The sequence below is a fragment of the Dendronephthya gigantea genome, unplaced genomic scaffold (assembly GCF_004324835.1).
Source record: "Dendronephthya gigantea isolate DGI-Jeju-01 unplaced genomic scaffold, DenGig_1.0 000001F, whole genome shotgun sequence".
In the NCBI taxonomy this organism is placed as follows: domain Eukaryota; kingdom Metazoa; phylum Cnidaria; class Anthozoa; order Malacalcyonacea; family Nephtheidae; genus Dendronephthya; species Dendronephthya gigantea.
In genome coordinates this window covers 2,962,499-2,980,528 of record NW_021163011.1, presented here as the reverse complement: position 1 = coordinate 2,980,528, position 18,030 = coordinate 2,962,499, and the positions used below count along the sequence as shown (strand labels likewise).

General features: G+C 38.6%; 3 protein-coding genes across 3 annotated transcripts; 2 read left to right on the top strand and 1 right to left on the bottom strand.

Annotated features, from left to right (window-relative positions):
* Positions 1-17: 17 nt before the first annotated feature.
* On the bottom strand, positions 18-3,409 carry LOC114526905 (replication factor C subunit 3-like). The gene is made up of 9 exons (XM_028548448.1): positions 2,991-3,409; positions 2,641-2,778; positions 2,397-2,464; positions 2,137-2,234; positions 1,738-1,919; positions 1,429-1,565; positions 1,126-1,224; positions 709-778; positions 18-505 (listed from the first exon to the last, which is right to left on the bottom strand). Exons 1-9 carry the CDS (start codon positions 3,075-3,077, stop codon positions 314-316), a joined length of 1,071 nt encoding a protein of 356 aa, XP_028404249.1. The 5' UTR covers positions 3,078-3,409; the 3' UTR covers positions 18-313.
* Positions 3,410-3,715: 306 nt separating this feature from the next.
* LOC114525003 (pre-mRNA cleavage complex 2 protein Pcf11-like) lies at positions 3,716-12,565 on the top strand. The gene is made up of 15 exons (XM_028546255.1): positions 3,716-3,963; positions 4,965-5,090; positions 5,376-5,555; positions 5,822-6,085; positions 6,285-7,225; positions 7,358-7,841; positions 8,158-8,389; positions 8,879-9,025; positions 9,143-9,365; positions 9,661-9,838; positions 10,192-10,234; positions 10,682-10,788; positions 11,131-11,223; positions 11,315-11,350; positions 11,716-12,565. Exons 1-15 carry the CDS (start codon positions 3,808-3,810, stop codon positions 11,953-11,955), a joined length of 3,450 nt encoding a protein of 1,149 aa, XP_028402056.1. The 5' UTR covers positions 3,716-3,807; the 3' UTR covers positions 11,956-12,565.
* Positions 12,566-14,277: 1,712 nt separating this feature from the next.
* LOC114525020 (carboxypeptidase D-like) lies at positions 14,278-17,731 on the top strand. Its single transcript, XM_028546256.1, has 2 exons — positions 14,278-15,347; positions 16,200-17,731. The coding sequence occupies exons 1-2, from the start codon at positions 14,346-14,348 to the stop codon at positions 17,064-17,066; spliced, it is 1,869 nt and encodes a 622-aa protein (XP_028402057.1). The 5' UTR covers positions 14,278-14,345; the 3' UTR covers positions 17,067-17,731.
* The last annotated feature ends 299 nt before the right edge of the window (positions 17,732-18,030 follow it).

The window sequence follows — 18,030 nt, the reverse complement described above, 5'->3', positions numbered from 1 at the left end:
TGTTATATGCATGGTCATTTAGATTATGAAATTATTTATATAATGCTTCTTAAGTATATGATAACTCAAATGAAAACATTGTGATTATGAAATAATTGTTACAGTATAAAAGGCAAACTTATTTTATTCATCCTAATAAAGCCGATATAAAGTTAATTCACGAAGTTGTCCATATTTTCCATGACCATGGAATCAGATTTCTCCTTTCTCCGTTCACTTCTTGTAGCGCCATTGAAGATTACAGTGCACAACAAAATTATATAGAATATATAGCCGTTGCACTGCGAACATCTATACTATTGTCTATAACGTTTTAAAGAAACATATCTAACATTCCTTCCTCCAGGAAACGTTTATAAGTACTCATGAATTTCGCTACAAATGCTTCCAAATGATAGATGACTTTATTCCCGCGTTGTAGTCTGTGTTCGTAAAATGCTGCCATTCGGGCCACTTCTGCTTTTAATGATCCATCGCAGTTTGTCACCAGTTGTTGAACGAGACCCTAGTAAAATTATCGGCATTGATACACATAATCTTGCATTTTGTAGGCTTTAGCAATAAAACCAAAAGCCTTCATTTGCGTTAAGAGTTGAACTGATTGATCGTCGACTCTTCTGGCAGGATGGTTATTACTAACTTCACCCCAGGGTTCACTGTGTCATAAAATGGCATATACTGACAAGACACTTCATAACATCCTCTTACCTTCATTATTACATCCGCAGGGATACAATGAGTCAGCAACTCGTACAGTCTTCCTCGAACCTCCAGGAGTCTAATTGCATAAGATTAATTGAAAAGGTCCATTGCAATTATCACTACTCTGGTTTAATTAATTAATGAAAGTAATTACCACACAAAGATTACATTCATCTAAATGTAATCTTTGTGTGGTGATTACTTTCATTAATTACACCAGAGTAGCGATAATGGTGATGGATTATATATATATGCCTGGTATACACCTTGCTAATTAATTGAACTTAATTAACTTCAATTAATTGAAAAGGTGTTAAGCATTGGGCAGAGCATTTGGAGGCTATATTAGTCTAACAACCTACACTTTTGCAAGAGAATGCAAGCAATAGCATTAAGGAATTGAGTTGCACAAAAATATACTACCGTTTGGGAGATTGGACTTCCACAATCAATTGAGCAGTTTCTCTAAGGTAAACCTCCCAGTCGGCTTCTTGTATTTGTTGATCTTCGCTGAATGGGTACCTGAAATTGAAATGAGTGTGATTCATGCCTATCTTGTCTCTCGTTAAGTAAAGACAGTGGAGTAAAATATGACCAAGCTGCAGCCATGCCAGAAACATTGAACGTTTCCAATTACACTCCAAGTTTGCATTGAAATGCATTGCCAAGATAGGCATGGCTCTTAGCCTTAGGGTCCCATTTCCACTCTTGCTGCTTAATACTTACTGTTGTACTCTACAAGCCTCACACATAAGTAATGCTTTTCTAAGGTTTCTTCCAGATTTTTCTGCAATGCGTTGAGCCAGTTTATCTGGTAATGTAAGTCCTTCTTTTCTGCACACATAATGCAAGATTTGACTAATCTAGAGGAAAGCAAATATTTACATCATTGAAAGATGTACTTTTAAGATGAGGTAGATGCAGTATAGTCATTATAGTCTTGATACCATTGAGAGAGCATTTCAAAAATAATCTTTCCAAAAGGTGACCAGCATACTTTGAAGGGGGGTTAAAACTTAAATAGCGACTTTTTACCTCTGAATGAGAGGGAGCCGAGACTCTTATTCCAAGACAACGACTTCTGATGGCAGGAATAACTTTGCTGGTTGAATTACAGTAGAGTATCAAGCGACAAGTTGCTGTGAATTTCTCCATTGTTCGTCTTAGAGCATGCTGTGCATCTTTCGTGAGTCTGTCAACCTCCGTAAGGAGAACAACTATATAAGGAAACAAGCAAATCAAACAAACATCCCCAAAGCTACACTATTATAGCAACCTAGAAGAACATAATAACAGACTGATGTGCTTGCCACTATCTGTTTAAGAACTAAGAAGTCCCATATTTAACATAGATGGTTATGTGCAGATATTATTAGAACAATGGACAGAATAGGTAAATTGCTATAATGTCATCTCTCTCTTATGTTAAGTTACCTTTAAATTCTTTCTGCGAAGCAGAATCCAGCTGGTGAGACTGTGCTACTGTTTTTATAAGATCTTGAATTACAACTCGATCATATATTCCAGCATCACTAAATATACAAGTTACCATAATACCAAATATAATATCATATAACAGAATAGCCAAAACTTTGGTGTTCATGGAATTTTAGAGTATTAATTTAGTTTTAAACATATTTCAATGATACTCAGGAAATAGAGAGGTACTAAAGATAGGAATTTGGAATTTTTACCTTGGATTTACTTCAATATGATAGTTACTAGCAATAGTTGAAATTTCGATCTTTTTGTTTGATGGTGTCTAAATATAAAATATATATTCCTTTTAAAGGAGGTCTGAATGTTAGCTGTCTTTTAGCATTACCAGGTGGAGTGAACAGAGTAAAAGGTTAAAAGTTCATCCATGATAAGAAGTTCAATTTAACTCCATGGATCCATCTTAGTGATATGCAACAAGATGCAACCATAATAACTTACAGTAAAGGTTTGTTGCTGAATTTTCAATTTCTCTGCACTAGGACCATAAAGTTCTCTTAAAACACACATTATCCTTGTTTTCTTGCCAGATCCAGAGGGTCCATAAAACATGAGGTGGGGGAAATCTTTGCTGTGAGCCTTAAACAAAATAATAAGTATCAGTATTTAAGGTCTGCATTCTACATTTGGGAAAAGTCACATCTGGATATGGATCAAAAGTTTGGCAAGCTTACACATTAGACGATAGACCTAGGCTACCCTCTGCAACCACAGCCCCTCACCCCACCACTCCTCGCGAGTCACAGAACATTCTCAAATTTATATACTTCAATAATTTCATAATTTCCTACCAATTTCTTGAGATGTGCAGCTAGATTTTTGTGGTAATCTAACTTTGCCAGGGAACTTGGACGATATTTGTCGACCCACAAACTCATATTTACACTGTTTTAGGTTTTAAACAAGCGGAGCACAACAGTAGTTTGATACTGATTACTGATATCATTGACGCAGTCGCTAAATTCCCGCCAAATTTGTTCGTCAATTAAATCGCGAATATTAATGAGAATATTTTAAAATTTTCATCTTATCATCACCAATGATGAATCATCATCGAAAGCCCGAGGGTCAGGGAACACGCGAGCAGAGAAAGAGGCATAAACTCTATCGGACCATCTTCTATTCAAGACCTTCTACTCCCAGGGACCAGTTGTATAAAACTTTTTACAAAATGTAAGATTATGATTGACCATCCGTAGAGGATCAAGATGCGGTTTTCGGGTTTTGACACTTCTCGCCTGCAAAATTTCAGCATCATTTAGGCAACGATTTTAATAACTATGGTATCGATCAGAGAAAATGAAAAACATAAGAAACAATATATATGAATATAAATTAAGAATGGATGGATGAATCGATCATTTGATTATGATGATTATTATTGATTAGAAACAGGGCGCTTATTAGAAACCACTAACCAGTGTTAGGAGGAACTAAAGGGTGAATAATGGATGCAACATTGCATGCAATGGGTACCATGGGATGATTTTTGCTTTTTCTCTTTTGTGATGTTTCTCAACCGCCATTTTGAGACTCACGCTTTTCTTTTATTTTTCTTTTAATTTTTTATGTTATTCAGTTTATCCTTTTCACTTATTACGTTTATCAATGGCTGCAGAAGACATTTGCAGTGAGTATTCTTCATCCCTGGAGGATTTAACGTTCAATTCAAAGCCGCTCATCAACGTGCTGACGATGCTTGCAGAAGAAAATAGCCAACATGCTACAGAAATTATAAAGCTAATTGAAAAACGAATATATGAGGTAAAACTTTGTATCATAAACACAATACGGTGAAATAAACGTGATGTATTATTATCTGTAGTCTAAGATTGGAGATTTTTAAATTATACATTGTAAAAAAGAGATTGTTTGTCTTTGGAGTTTGGTCCTATACGAGTCTGGTAATACTGGTCAAGTGACTCTTTTTCAAGTTTCCATATGCGATTATTCTCCCACCTCAGACCCAAAGGAAAAACAGACAGGGGTCCCAACTACATAATAAACTGTCTTAATACTACCTTTGAAAGTGTGATAAGACTAAGGACATGTTGACAAGTGGAAATACGAGCAAATTGTGTCACACTCTTCATAAGTGCTGTGGCCAGCTGGCTTTCTTTGCTGTGGAGGTCTGGCCATGGCTTTCGAAAATATTTTGATCTGCTATCCCTAAATGCCATATCTTGCACACTGAGATGGGATTTTAGAAAATATTTTGATCAGTACACTGTGCTAGCGCTTCTGTATGCTTCTGCTATAATCACTAGGATTATCCAGGGTCCTGTAAAATGCACAACAGGGGTAACTCTGGTCCGCAGCTTTCATTAGTTGCTTCTAAATTGGAGATGAATTAAGCAACCATTTTCAAATATATACACCCCTAACAAGGGTCTTCTGAAGACCTTTTGACGAGAAAACTTTGCATGGCGCACTAATAGTGAACTCTCCCAACCCCCTTCAAAACTGCTACAGGTTAGAAAATTACCAGTTGGGACAAAATGTGCTGGAAAGAAAGACATTATCTTTATTGTTTAAAGCCAACAATTGTTACAAGATATAAATTAAATTTACTTTTGTTATCAAGTGTGGTGAAATAACAACTAAAAATATATCCAAAAAATATTTTTATGTGAGTGTGAGGGACCTATAATCAAGATTAAAGTGCAATCCAAGTGGCTTCACTGGAATATATATTTATGTAATTTGGTGCCACACCTTGGCACCTTTATGCTGATATCCTAATTATTGATAACCTGTTATTTCAGGTTACTATTGATAAAAAGCTCCCCTCATTGTACCTGATGGATTCTATTGTAAAGAACATTGGCAAAGAGTATATCACTGCAGTATCTCCATGTATTGTTGCTTTATTTACTCATGTGTTTGAGCAGGTATATAAACAATCATTCTATCTTCCCTTCTTCTCTTTGCAAAATATGTATTAGAAATAAGGTGTAGAAGTTATCTGTTTTACAAGGTTACCTAAAAAACTAATCTCTAAATATATCAGACCTGTTTTGGAACACCCAGAGAGGTATCCATATCCAGTGGTTCCATAAGGGTGACTAACAACAATGTGTGTATCTATGTTTATGGAAAATCACGCCTAAACACCATTTACACATATGTCATGTGTAGCTCTTTCTAAAACAAAAAGTTGTGTGACAAATTTTTAGGCAGATGAAAAGATTCGAATGTCCATGTTTAAACTGAGAAATACATGGCCACCAATATTCCCAGCGAAGACACTTCATGAACTAGACTGTAGTGTACATAAGCGTGACCCTGGATGGCCTGTAGTTGAACCACCACCTGCCAGTCCATCTATTCATATTAATCCCAAGTTTCTTTCTAAGGTAAGAGTTTAAAGAAAGATGAATTTTGTCTAAAACTAGGTGTATTACAACATAGCACACTCTACTTCCCTTCTCACTTTCTTTATAATATATTGGCCTTCGTTCTTTTAGGGGCTATTGCCCCCATTGCTCTCCCTCACTGCCGCTTGTGGTGGCCCTGGAAACTTTTCATGCATTTTGGCATACTTCTGTCCTCATTGACAGAGTTATAATTGCTTTTCCCACATGGCAAAGCTAAAGTTATTAAACAAGTTGCTGTTTTCTAGGTGGAGGAAAATGATGAAAGTATGACGAGTTGTTCTTCATCTGACGAAGCAAAGATCATAGAGGAATTTGAACGAAAAAAGAAAGAGCTGAATCAACTGCAAGGAGAGCAAATGAGATTGCAAATGATGCAACTAGAAGAATTACAAATGAAATACGATTTGATAAAAAAGAAACAAGAAAAGGACAGACAAAACCTTTTAAAACAACAAAAAGAGCAATTACTAAAGATGAGATTACAACAAGAAGAAGTGCACTCTGCAGAGGTGATGCATGATCTTTTTCTCACATACATGTGTTTTTGGTTTGAACAATGTTCCATCGGCTGCCTGGGTTAATCTAAATTCTCTAGTCCCATAGCTAATGTTTCATTGGCGTACTGTAACACACTGTGTGCATACTTGATGTGTTTATCTATATTAAGAACGTTTCACTGATTTTTATTGTAAATAATTTAAATTATAGGAGGACTCAACTGATTCCAAACTTTCTGATAATTCTACCGCCGTTCAACAAAGCATCAAAGACCCTAGACTTAAAAAACTTGAACAAGTAACAGAGAGCAAAACAGAGTCTGAAGAAACCTCTTCTGACAACTCTAACATTGAACCTGAAAAAACGAAGGAAGAACCTTCTGCGGTGAAAAAAGATAGTGTCGTTGAGAAACAGGCGGAAAAAGTAGGTTTTGACCAGGAATTTGTTCCACTTAATAAAAATGATGACAATGTAAACCTGGCACCTGCTGTGGCGTATAATAGAGATAGGCCTTTGGGAAAGAACAGGTATTTTAGAAAGGACCCAAAAGCTAAAATAATGAAAAGTGATAGTGACTCGGGCTCGGATTTTCCAGAGAACAAGGACTTAGGTAAGGACGCGCTGGAAGGCAACAGAAGGGGTAGAAGATTACGTGGGAGCGGACATCATGATGCTAGACAGAGACATGAGCATGCTAAAGAAAACAAAGAGAGAAAACGTAATGATAGAGAGCGGGGTAGAAGACGACACCCAGGTGAACGACCAGGAAATCATCCCAGTGACAGACCAGGAGGGACTACAGGGGATCGCACGGGTTATGACCTCGCCGACGGCAGAAATCATAGACGTCAAGGTGACCTTCCAAATGAACATGCGATGGGCCATCTTGACGAACACGCCATAGGTCGTCATGGTGACCGACCTGGTGGTGATCATCCTGTAGACCGTCCAGGGATGCGAGACCGTCCAGTGGACAGACCTGGTGATCGTTACGGCCGTCGATATAAGGATAATTCGGGTCGTCCTGGTTACCCTCAAAGAGGACGTCACAGAGGCCGTCCAGGTCCTGATATAAGACCCAGACATCCTCCAAGAAGGGAATACGATGAGAGCATGCGCGATGAATGGAGTAGAGGTCGAGGGCAACGCAGGTATGATTAAACACATTGGGAAAAAATGAAGTTGTTGCATGAAATCACAAAAGGCTAAAATCGATATACACTGCTTGTGTATTTTTACATTCTGTTGTGCCTTTATGTTTATTTTATTGTTTTAATTTATAGACCACACCGAGGACATATGTCGGAGGGACCGATCGAAGGACGAATTCGTCCCCCTCAAGCAGTTGATAGCACAGGTAGATTAGCAGAAAGACGAGATCAGGGTTTTGATCGACCCGATGGCGTTCCGTTTGAGCGAGGTTTTGGCGAGGAACCGCCGTACAAAATGTCCCGATCATCATCACCCAGACCTTTACTCACTGAAAGAGAGATTTCTGAAATTCGAGAGAGACGTCGCGACTCCCCCGATCATCCTTTAGAGGAATGGCATGATGAACCTGGATTTCACGAGCCGTGGCGACATGGCGACAATAGAAACCCTCCCCATGACTTCTTCCAAGGACCACGACCACGGTTTCCACCTTCCCGAGACGCACCTTTTCCACCTCGGGGTATGCGAAATGAATTTATACCCCCGCACTTCCCCGGGGATATAGAAATTCCTATGGAACTCACATTGGATAACGAATCAGAGATTTTGAAAAGTGTAAGTCACGTGTAATTTGTTATGGAGCTAGGGTATTACAGCAGCGCTCTTGTGCAGAATATGGAAGTTGTCATAACAGCAGAAATTTCATGTTTATTATATCGGTTTCCACTGTAACAATAAAGCATGTCTAATGTACAACAACAGTAGTTGCTACATTATTTGAACTCACGTGAGTTTTTCAGTTTAATCCTATCCGTTTAAAGACTGCGCGTGTATCAACTGTCGTGCTTTGCACTTTTATAACAGTAGAATGTGATAAAATTATATATAATGGTATAAAACGACACTAATTAATTAACTTTCTGCCATCTAGGCTGAACATCGTTTGCGTACGGGTGATCTGTCCAAAGAACAACACCAAGATTTATTGGAGAAGCTTGGTCAGTTGTATGAACTCCAAAAATGGCAACGTCGTCGTAGCATTGATATGCAAGCACAACACGAGCCAGGCCGTCCATCATTCGTACCCGCATCGCACCCACATGCTGATAACCTTACTCCCGCGCATGGCAAACCAATGATATCCGATTTGAATAATGACCAAGGTACTTGGTTCACTCGTTTGATAATGCATAATGCATGGAGAAGTTTATATTGTTTTGATGCATATGGGGCAGTTTATTGTGCAAATTACACACTTGCACACACACTCAGGCACAGTGTGAAAATACACAGCATTTGAAAATTATTGAGCAGCTTGGTAACTGTTACATTAGCCGTCAAAGGATTTAATCGTTCTGGGGCCGGTTGTATCAAGCCCGTTTAGCTTAAACGGTGGTTAAGTTCAAAATAGAAAGCAAGTCTATCGTTTTATTCAACAAGCGAACTAAATGTTTTTAACCATAATACAAAGATACAGTTTACAACTACATATTCAGTGTATAATATTCAAGTTGACTCATTCAAGAGAGATGTAAGAGTGTTATTTAAGTTTGACTTATCCACCGTTTAAGCTAAACGGGCTTGATACAACCGGCTCCTGATTATTATATCTTAAACAATCCAACGTTCGTTTATTCTTTTTACGGCGACAGAGAGAATGGTGCTCGGTGAAGCTGATGTGTTTTCTAATCAAGGACCTGTCGACATGACGGGAGAATATAGAGAACATTCTCAATCAACTGACCCGATGTTGCCTCGTAACCCTGAATCTAATGTTTTATCCGACAAAACTGAACTAGGTAAAATTCTTAATCTGGCTTTTTTTAATACCTGTAAATCAGGAGTCAATGTCTTTATGAATAACAGAGGTAATTTAGTGTTAATCACGTACAATGCTGATGTATCTTCTCTGGCAGATGACGCTCCTCCATCAAACTTAGTAATGGAGAAACAGACTGTGGACGATCTATTTAGAAGACTAATGGACACTGGTATTATCACCAAAGTCAACCAGCGATTATCTCCTGCCAGAGCATTGACACCTCCTGTAGTCGAAAAACAAATATTGCAAGAAATTCCTGTTCTTCCACAAATACCAAAACTGCCGGAAATAAAGTTAACCCTCGATCATCTTCGCAGGTAAATATTTCTGAACAACTGGTCTCCCCCCTCCCCCCATTTTGTCTGCCTTTTGATATGCTGCTAGGTGCACTTGAGTGATAAAAACGAGGTTAATAAAGAAAGATACACCAAACTACGATTCAAACATGACAAAAAAATTACTAGTGTTAATGTTGTATTTATTTACCAATTTGGGCTGGTTGTACAAAGTTAAGTTTCAACATTGTGTATGGCTCAAGGTGGGCCAGCCACGTGTCAATCGCGTGTTTTGTGGGAAACAAGCTTAAGGTGGATTTTGTATCGTTTTCCATAGGCGTTACGATGGTGTAATCATGGAACTGCATCGCGGTAATCAGTGCTCATCGTGCGGTTTGCGTTTTAAAGAAGCAAACAATGAAAAATATGGCCAGCATTTGGATTGGCATTTCCGCATGAACAGAAAAGAAAAAGAAACAGTGGCCGCCCATCGAAATTGGTTCATCACCGCCGAGGTATTACACGGAGTATAAACAGGCCATATAGGTCGAAAGCATCAAGAGTTTCTCTTAAACGTTACAATAAGTCAACCGTCATTAATTAATACTTGATATTAAGTTGATGCAGTTTCTAGAAATTTCTTGAGTTCACATCAGAGACCCCTAATTCTAAGAAAACGGGTGTGCATTTAGAGTTGCCTTCTTACATTTTATCGTGTTGCGTTTCTCTATGGCATGCACACGATTATATGCAGATCTTTTGACGTCCGTTCGTCTGGGAGTAACTTGTTCTTCATGTGGCTTTATTGTGTTCTCGATTTGTAAATAGTACGTTTTTCATTTGTTGAAATTTTACCGATATTTTTTAGGACTGGTTAGAGTTTGAGTCATCCGAGGATCCCAAATTAAAAGGTAATTGCAGCGCCCCAAATGTTTCATTGTTGACTGCTCGTATTATTTCTATCTTTCAGTTTCAAACATTTTTTATATTCAGTTTATTGTATGGCTCGGGATGTCGGAACAGGGAGGGAGGGGGTGACAGCGCCCCCATTGCCTTTCGCATCCAGAGAACGAGGGCAATGAGCAACCTCTTTAATTTAAAAATTAGCATTCGTTGAAACAACGCTAGAAATGTGGGCAACAAAGTCATGAGTTGCGCCAAAATCATCTGTTCAAGTTGTTGTTCAAATCGCTAACCAAAACACTACCTAGCATCATGTTTGCCTTACATACAATGCACTATGCACATTAAACCGAATTAGAAATTATTTCTATACATACTAATACTGTATACCAACCAGTAACAACAAGGAGAGGACTGCCTAGGCAGCAAACTTATTTACGTGTATTCCTTTTTAGCTCGAAGCGCTGTATTTGAAGCTGAATCAGAGGGAGAATCAGAGAAAAGCGAAGATTTACAAGAAGGAAGTTGCCCTGTCCTGAACGATGACACCGAGTCTGAGAGGGTAAGTGTCAGTCATATGCCATGCTTTAACTGTACTGACTTGCATAGTGGTCTCTAACAAAATCTTCAATGATCTATAATAGACTACAGGGTAGTGTACTTTGCAGCAAATACGATGACGATCTAATTTACAGTGGACGCCGGACGGGCTCCACCACAATAAGCAACCACATTTTCATAACCTTTAACCCAGGGCCATAGATACACCGATTGATATTTGCATCGATTCATGAGGTTTTTTCTAATATTCTTATACTTTTAAGGTTTTGCAACCTTACTGTCGTAGATGGTATATATCGCGAGTTTTTCTTTCATATTTAATTAATTGTATATTTTTTTTCAGCAATGTGATATTTGCTTCGAAAAATTCGAAACATATTGGGACGAAACATCTGAAGATTGGCATTACAAGAACGCAGTAAGAGTCGATGGAAAGGTAGAATTCAAAATATTCTAAGTAAACACTTTGAGAATTACCTTGTATGTTTCTGTATTTATTGCCATGCATCAAATTTCAATTTTTGTAGACCTATCATTATTTATGTTACCAAGATACCAATGAGGTAAGATTGGAAAACTATATATATCCCTTAAATACTGCGTTGGAAGTAAAAATAATTTCTAAACAACCATAGCTGCATATTTGCAATTAGTTTATATCAGAGAACCCGCATCTGTTAATGATTTCGCAATAAACTATCTGGTACATATATCTATAGACCATCTCTGACAGCTTGCATGTGAATTAACCCATTTCAGATGTTGCGACCATGGAATAGTCAATAAAACTTAACCATTTCAGACCATGCGTTTGAAATGCATTTAATTTAATTGGCATACAAACTGAAAAGGTCCAAACTATTCAGTCTCACTTTGTTAGCAATCTATCTGGGAATATTATGTGTTCGTATACTTTCGCATTACGTAGGCCGACGAGAGTGACATGGAGACAAGTGATGGAAAAGAAAACACTGAAGATAAAGAAGATGTTGACCAGGATACTTCAGAAAATAACGAAGCAGTTGCGATGGAAAATAATGACGTTAAACCATCTATAGTAACAAAAGATACTACACTAGAATCAGAAGTAGATTCGGTAGTGCAGGGGAGTGATGAGGTAGCCTTAACGAACACCAATAAAGAAGAGATAAAAAACGAGTCTTCTTAAAATTCTACGTTCCACGACACTTCACCATTCTTTACCATTTTCTGATGTCGCTGTATTTTCGTCTGTCTTTCTTATAAGTTTGCCTCTGAGTTGAAAAAACAGCGTATTGCTGTTGGAGACATTTACACGATATGAATGCTTCAATCCTCCATTTCACGTATTTTGTTTTTCCACTTCTGATCGTGGTCAAATCGTATCGCTGTGAAAGTTATGAGAATAAGCATTGAATTAAAATCGACGCAACCAATCTTGGTTGTGAACGTATACGTTCATTTAAAGATAAAAACTCGTTCTTCCAATTCTTCGTGAGATTCTAGATTTTTGTCAGGTTTTTTCCCTAACACGTTAGTTTTTGTGTTGTTCGTTGTGTTTTTGTGTTCTTCCTCTTATCTTGATGTTTGCATCGCTGTATTTGTCCTTCAAATGAAGCGCGCGTGCGCCCTTTACTGTTGAAAACAAGGAGAAAAATAAAATTGAAAACCAAACTTTGCTGTCTATTTTAATACAAATTCTATATATGGCTCTTGCAATATGGCGTGTTCTAAATTTACATAATGTGGTCTGCCATCTTGGGTGGCGCAATCATCTCTCGTTTAAACCATCACTAAACCTGGCTAAAACATTTTACAATTTTTTAAGATCGCAAAATGCGCAATCTTCATTTGCATTTAATGGTTGTTTGCCTTTAAATAAATCATTTTTAATTTCCACCCAATATGGCAAAGGCTACGAATACAAATATAACTTTACTTGCATGCTAGAGCCCAATATTCAATGTAAATCACGTTTCAGCATTCTCATAAATCGACTTCTGTGTATAAAAACACGAAACGAACTTCCCCTTAATTCTTTTGAAATATTGTTATGTGTGGTTTTAAACGAAATAAAGAATTGTTAATTAAACACAATGTCTTGTGTTCTTTGTTATCCGAAAACATTCATTAGTAAGGTTTTCGTATATGTTCTACTATGTGTTAGCAGGAAAAACATTCGAAGGGCACAACCGCGGTGGGCGTGTTCCCTTGTCATTGTGGCATTTCGAACTATGAATGTTTCTTCAAACTCTATTTATAAGCATAGGAAATCCTTGATAAAGGAAAACGTATTGTCGATAATAACTGATAGTGTTAGGAGTGCTTAACTTTGGTTCCTGGGGACAATTGTACGCAAGCTTGACAGCCGTTTATCCAGTAATTTTAGCGCTCTAGGATTGCCCGTACGGCCGTGGTTTGGTTATAAGCATAACATACATTGAACAGGTAATAAGTAACATCGGTTCAGTAATCGCTGACTCGATCAATCTTTGTACTTTTAATGCGCGTTCTTAAAAAGTTAAGAAAATCACAATCCAGGTGATAGTTAACATTTTCACTTGATACATGCAATTAACAAGAAATTAGCAGTTTTACTCTAGATAAAAACCAAAGCTTTTATTATGCGGGTTAATCTCGTTTAGCGGGTGGCACTACATTTTCACAAGACTTGCCACCTGCAACGTTAAGTTACTCTAATATGATCAGAACACATTGTACATTGGAGGACACGCGAACTTTTATGACTCAAATTCATCTCTGCAGAGCTCGGAGTGTGAATTACACAAAACAGGAAGATGCAGGACTGCATTCCATCAGGACAAGGAAAAGGGAATACCAGATTACTATGAGAAGATCTTGCGAAGCAACCTGCTGGTTTTTTGCTGTTTTAGTTTTCAAAACACAAATACACACGGTTTTGGCGTTGCTTTTACGGCAAATAGGCGTATACACGTATACCCAAAACACTAGTCAATTACTAAGGTCTATACTGTGCATTTGGACAGATAAAACATTTGAAATGCAAACAAGGTTACTGCATTGCAATGATTGCATATTCCGATAATAGACAAAGAAATATACCGCAACTTTTCCAAATGAAAATTCAGTGTTTCGTGAATACTTTTATCGTAAAAATTACCTTAAACGGCTTTAAGCTGTCCTAAACGGATAAAGCAATTAGATCATAAGCCAGGATTTCGCTAGGGAGTATCTTCTGTTCTGGAAGTATGTAATGAATCATCTCAGTCGAATTGATTATTTCCGCGCTTAATCATTTGAACTGAATACAAACGCCCGATGTTTACTCATTTCCCTTGCCTGAAATTCAGTGTTTGATATTTGACATCTTAATACTACAAAACCTGCCAAGTAGATGTTTGGAAAACGATTTCGTAATAACCACTATTGTTTGTGTTCAAGTAAAGGCGTGTGCCCGTTGGGGATCTTTTCGTATGATGACATCAACATGTTTAATGTTGTTACTCTATATTTGAACATTCGCTTACGTTCGACATAAAACTATTCACATTAATCGCCGTGAAAGTTTGTATCAATCTCGAAGTAGAAAGAAACGAGATGTCGGGAATAGCATCCCAACGTGTCCTTTTCTTCTTCGCGTGTGTATTAATGTATTCAGTGACAAATGCAGCCTCCGTGGAAAGACGTGATTTGGAACCGAATAATTGGAAATACCACAGCTATGGGGATATGACTGAATTGTTAAAGCAAATTGCTTCAAAATACCCGAAAATAACTCGCCTTTACAACGTCGGAGAGTCGGTGCAGGGACGCAAACTCTGGGTTATGGAAATATCTAACAAACCGGGAAAACATCAAGTCGGCGTTCCCGAATTTAAATATATTGCGAACATGCACGGTAATGAAGCTGTTGGAAGGGAAGTTCTGTTGAAGTTGATCAAGGAGTTCTGTGAAGGATATAATACAGATGCTGAGATAACGAGATTGATAAAAACAACACGAATTCATTTGATGCCAAGCATGAATCCGGACGGTTTTGAATTGGCATTTAATTCTGGTTCGGACAGCAAGCGTGATTGGTTGCTCGGTCGTTCCAATTCCAATAACGTCGACCTGAACCGTAACTTTCCTGATCAATATTTTGGATTAACAGCTGGAAGACCTCAGCCCGAGACCGCAGCGGTCATGAAATGGATTCAGTCGTATCCCTTCGTCCTGAGTGCCAACCTGCATGGCGGTTCATTAGTGGCGAATTATCCATACGATGACTCAAAGAACGGCGAAAGTACGTACAGCGAGTCTCCCGATGATGATGTATTCCAAGCACTGGCCAAGACTTTCTCTGAGAATCACGCGACGATGCATCTGAAAAATCCGCCTTGGCCCTGTCCCGAGGTTCCTCCCGATCATTTTCGTGATGGCATCACAAATGGCGCTAAATGGTACAGCGTTTCAGGAGGAATGCAAGATTACAACTATGTCAGAAGCAATTGTTTTGAAATTACGATTGAGCAAGGTTGTAAGAAGTTCCCACCAGCCGCTGACTTGCCAAAATATTGGCTGGAAAATAAAAATTCCCTGCTTGCTTTTCTTGATCAGGTAATAAGTGAGACAATGATGATTAATGAGCGCCTCTTGCTATTTGCTTCTGTAAGGGCCTGTTCATATAGGAAAAATTTTTCCCGGTTAGCGAAGGAAATTTTCGGCAAATTTGCAAGCGAGATCTCGCCTTCTTATTAACAAATAACATAAACTTGCTGGTGTTCATATGACACAAAACGTCCTCCCACTTACCGAGATCTCGCTTGATAAAAGGCGAGATCTTGGTAAGCCGGAGTATATTTTCCTCTTATGAAGGTAATTTCCCGCTTGTCGGGGCGATTTTCTGTCTGGGCAAAGTTGCAAAAAGACTTCAACCTTCTTCCGGTAGGATTTCAAGTTTTGAAAACCTTCCTCAAACTGACGTTACGTCACTGAGTCAAAAGGCAGCCAGCATAAAGAAATATTTGGTTTTTTGGTGTATGCATGCAATTGATCAATTAGAGTGTTCAACTTTGAAGCTTCCTCACAAACCTCATTTAAAGCAAACCTTCCTCACGGGTGATACCCCGCGTACCCGCAGCTTTTTTGCAACTCTGTCAGTCTGGGGCCAGTTGTATAAAACTCTTTACATAGTTAAATCTTATAAGTTAACTCAGAAAGACAATTCACTCTGCTAATTCTGTCTTTAACTACAGTTAAAAGTTAACTAGTCTTTTATACAACTTACCCCTGGTCAAAATTCTTAATTTGTCGCCAACCTCGACCAACCAGGAATAGTAACTTCACAGCTGAAAACTTTATCCGGAATGCGGGATAAAGTTTCGCCATATGAACAGAACAAAACAATTTGGTGGTTTGTCGGGAACTTTTACCCATATGAACAGGCCCTAACTTCGGCTTAACTTTCAGGTTCACAAAGGGGTGAAAGGTATTGTCAAAGATGAATCAGGAAAACCAATTAAAGGCGCGACTATTTCTGTGAAGAACAAACATAAGAATATGAAAACAGCTGCAGATGGTGATTACTGGCGACTATTGTTACCTGGGGATTACGATGTGACCGCGTCATTACACGGCTATATAAGTTCCACCAAGAGAGCTAAAGTTGAAGACGCACCAGCCACTATCATCAACTTTGTTTTAAAGAAAGCTAATACCAAGTTACCAGCTTCTCAATATGACCAAATGGCGCATGCAGGAGAAAAACCTGGAACTGGTGTGATCCCAGGTCCATTGTTCCGTGCTGGCTTTCCGGGAAATAATCCCCGACCATCAGGTGTGATGGCTGGAAGTTTACCTGGTGGGGGTCAGGGGACGAATGGAATTATGAATCAAGCTGGAGGAGGTAATATGGGCTTGGGGGACTACGGTAACCTGGCAACAGCAGGAGCAGGCGACGGTGCTTTTCCCGAACAAACATTGCAAGACGGTCCAACAGGGATGTCAGATGAAATGTCCAACCCAGTAGGACACTTGGAAAATGGCCTGGATGCCTTACCAAATGTCGGTGTATTTCCAAATGCGAGGGTTGAAGATGGAGCCATCTCGAACTATCAAAGCGAAAATACACTTCCAAAACTGAACAGTATGACAGGAATCGATGCAATGAGTCCAAATGCTGTCGAGAGATTCGCAACCACTACAAATGAAGCAAGTCCTGCGGCCCAGGGTAATAACCTTGATACTATTGCAATGACATCTCCGTACGAATCGAACGCAAGGGATTATCTGGATGGACAATACTCGGCGAGAAATACACAGTTTGGAAAGCGTTAACGCTAGTTTTAACGGGCAACGGATCCTTCCATCATGAAGTTGTTGTTCTAAAAGAGCCGACATCAAACTTGAACCTCTAAATTTGCAACTAGAAGACCGTCCCTTTTTTACCGATATACAGATAATAATTGCTGTCTGTACACGAACTAGTTACAACCCATGCATGCATGCATGAAGGGTCTATTGACATTAATGACCTAGAAATGGACGAGGTGTTCTACAACAATTCGATTACGGCTAAGCCAAGCTAGAACTTTGATTGCTCGCATGTGCATCATATCAGTATATTTAATAGAAAATAGTATAAGTGGAAATAACCTACCAATTACCAACCGAACCTACAAATTACAGTAACCCTGTACCGATCGGAACACGCTTTCTAATTAGCTGGTAATCAGTAACGGGCATTGTTATACATGTATTACACACTGAGAGACTGACAGTGCTAGTTAATCGAGGCATGACAATTAAGGCATTGTTATACATGTATTATACACATTGTTATACATGCAACCACGGATGGAACCTATCAGACATGGCCTTTCGATTGGTACGGGCTAGCTCCAAATCATATGAAGATTTTTCACAAGTCGTAGGGCATTGAAAAAAAATATTAATTGTAGAACAAATGATTAATTATTAAGATTTTGTGTTGTAAGATTGGCCATCATTGTATATCGTTTTATTTTCTCATTGACCTCGGGCCTGTGGTTACCAAGTTTGAAAATGAAATATAATATAAAATTTATTTTAGTCTGCACCATGAATTTCTTTCCGGCAATCAAGGCCTGCGAAACTAGAATGCCAACCCTGATCCGGAGTATACACGGTTAGTGCCCTGATGCTCTATTTGGGAGGCCAAAAAACTAGGGGTCAGGCATAAAGTTCGTGCAGAACATTCTTGTGTAGGATTCTTTGAAGTTAATGATCAACACTTTCGTTGAGCAACATAGAGAATCTACAT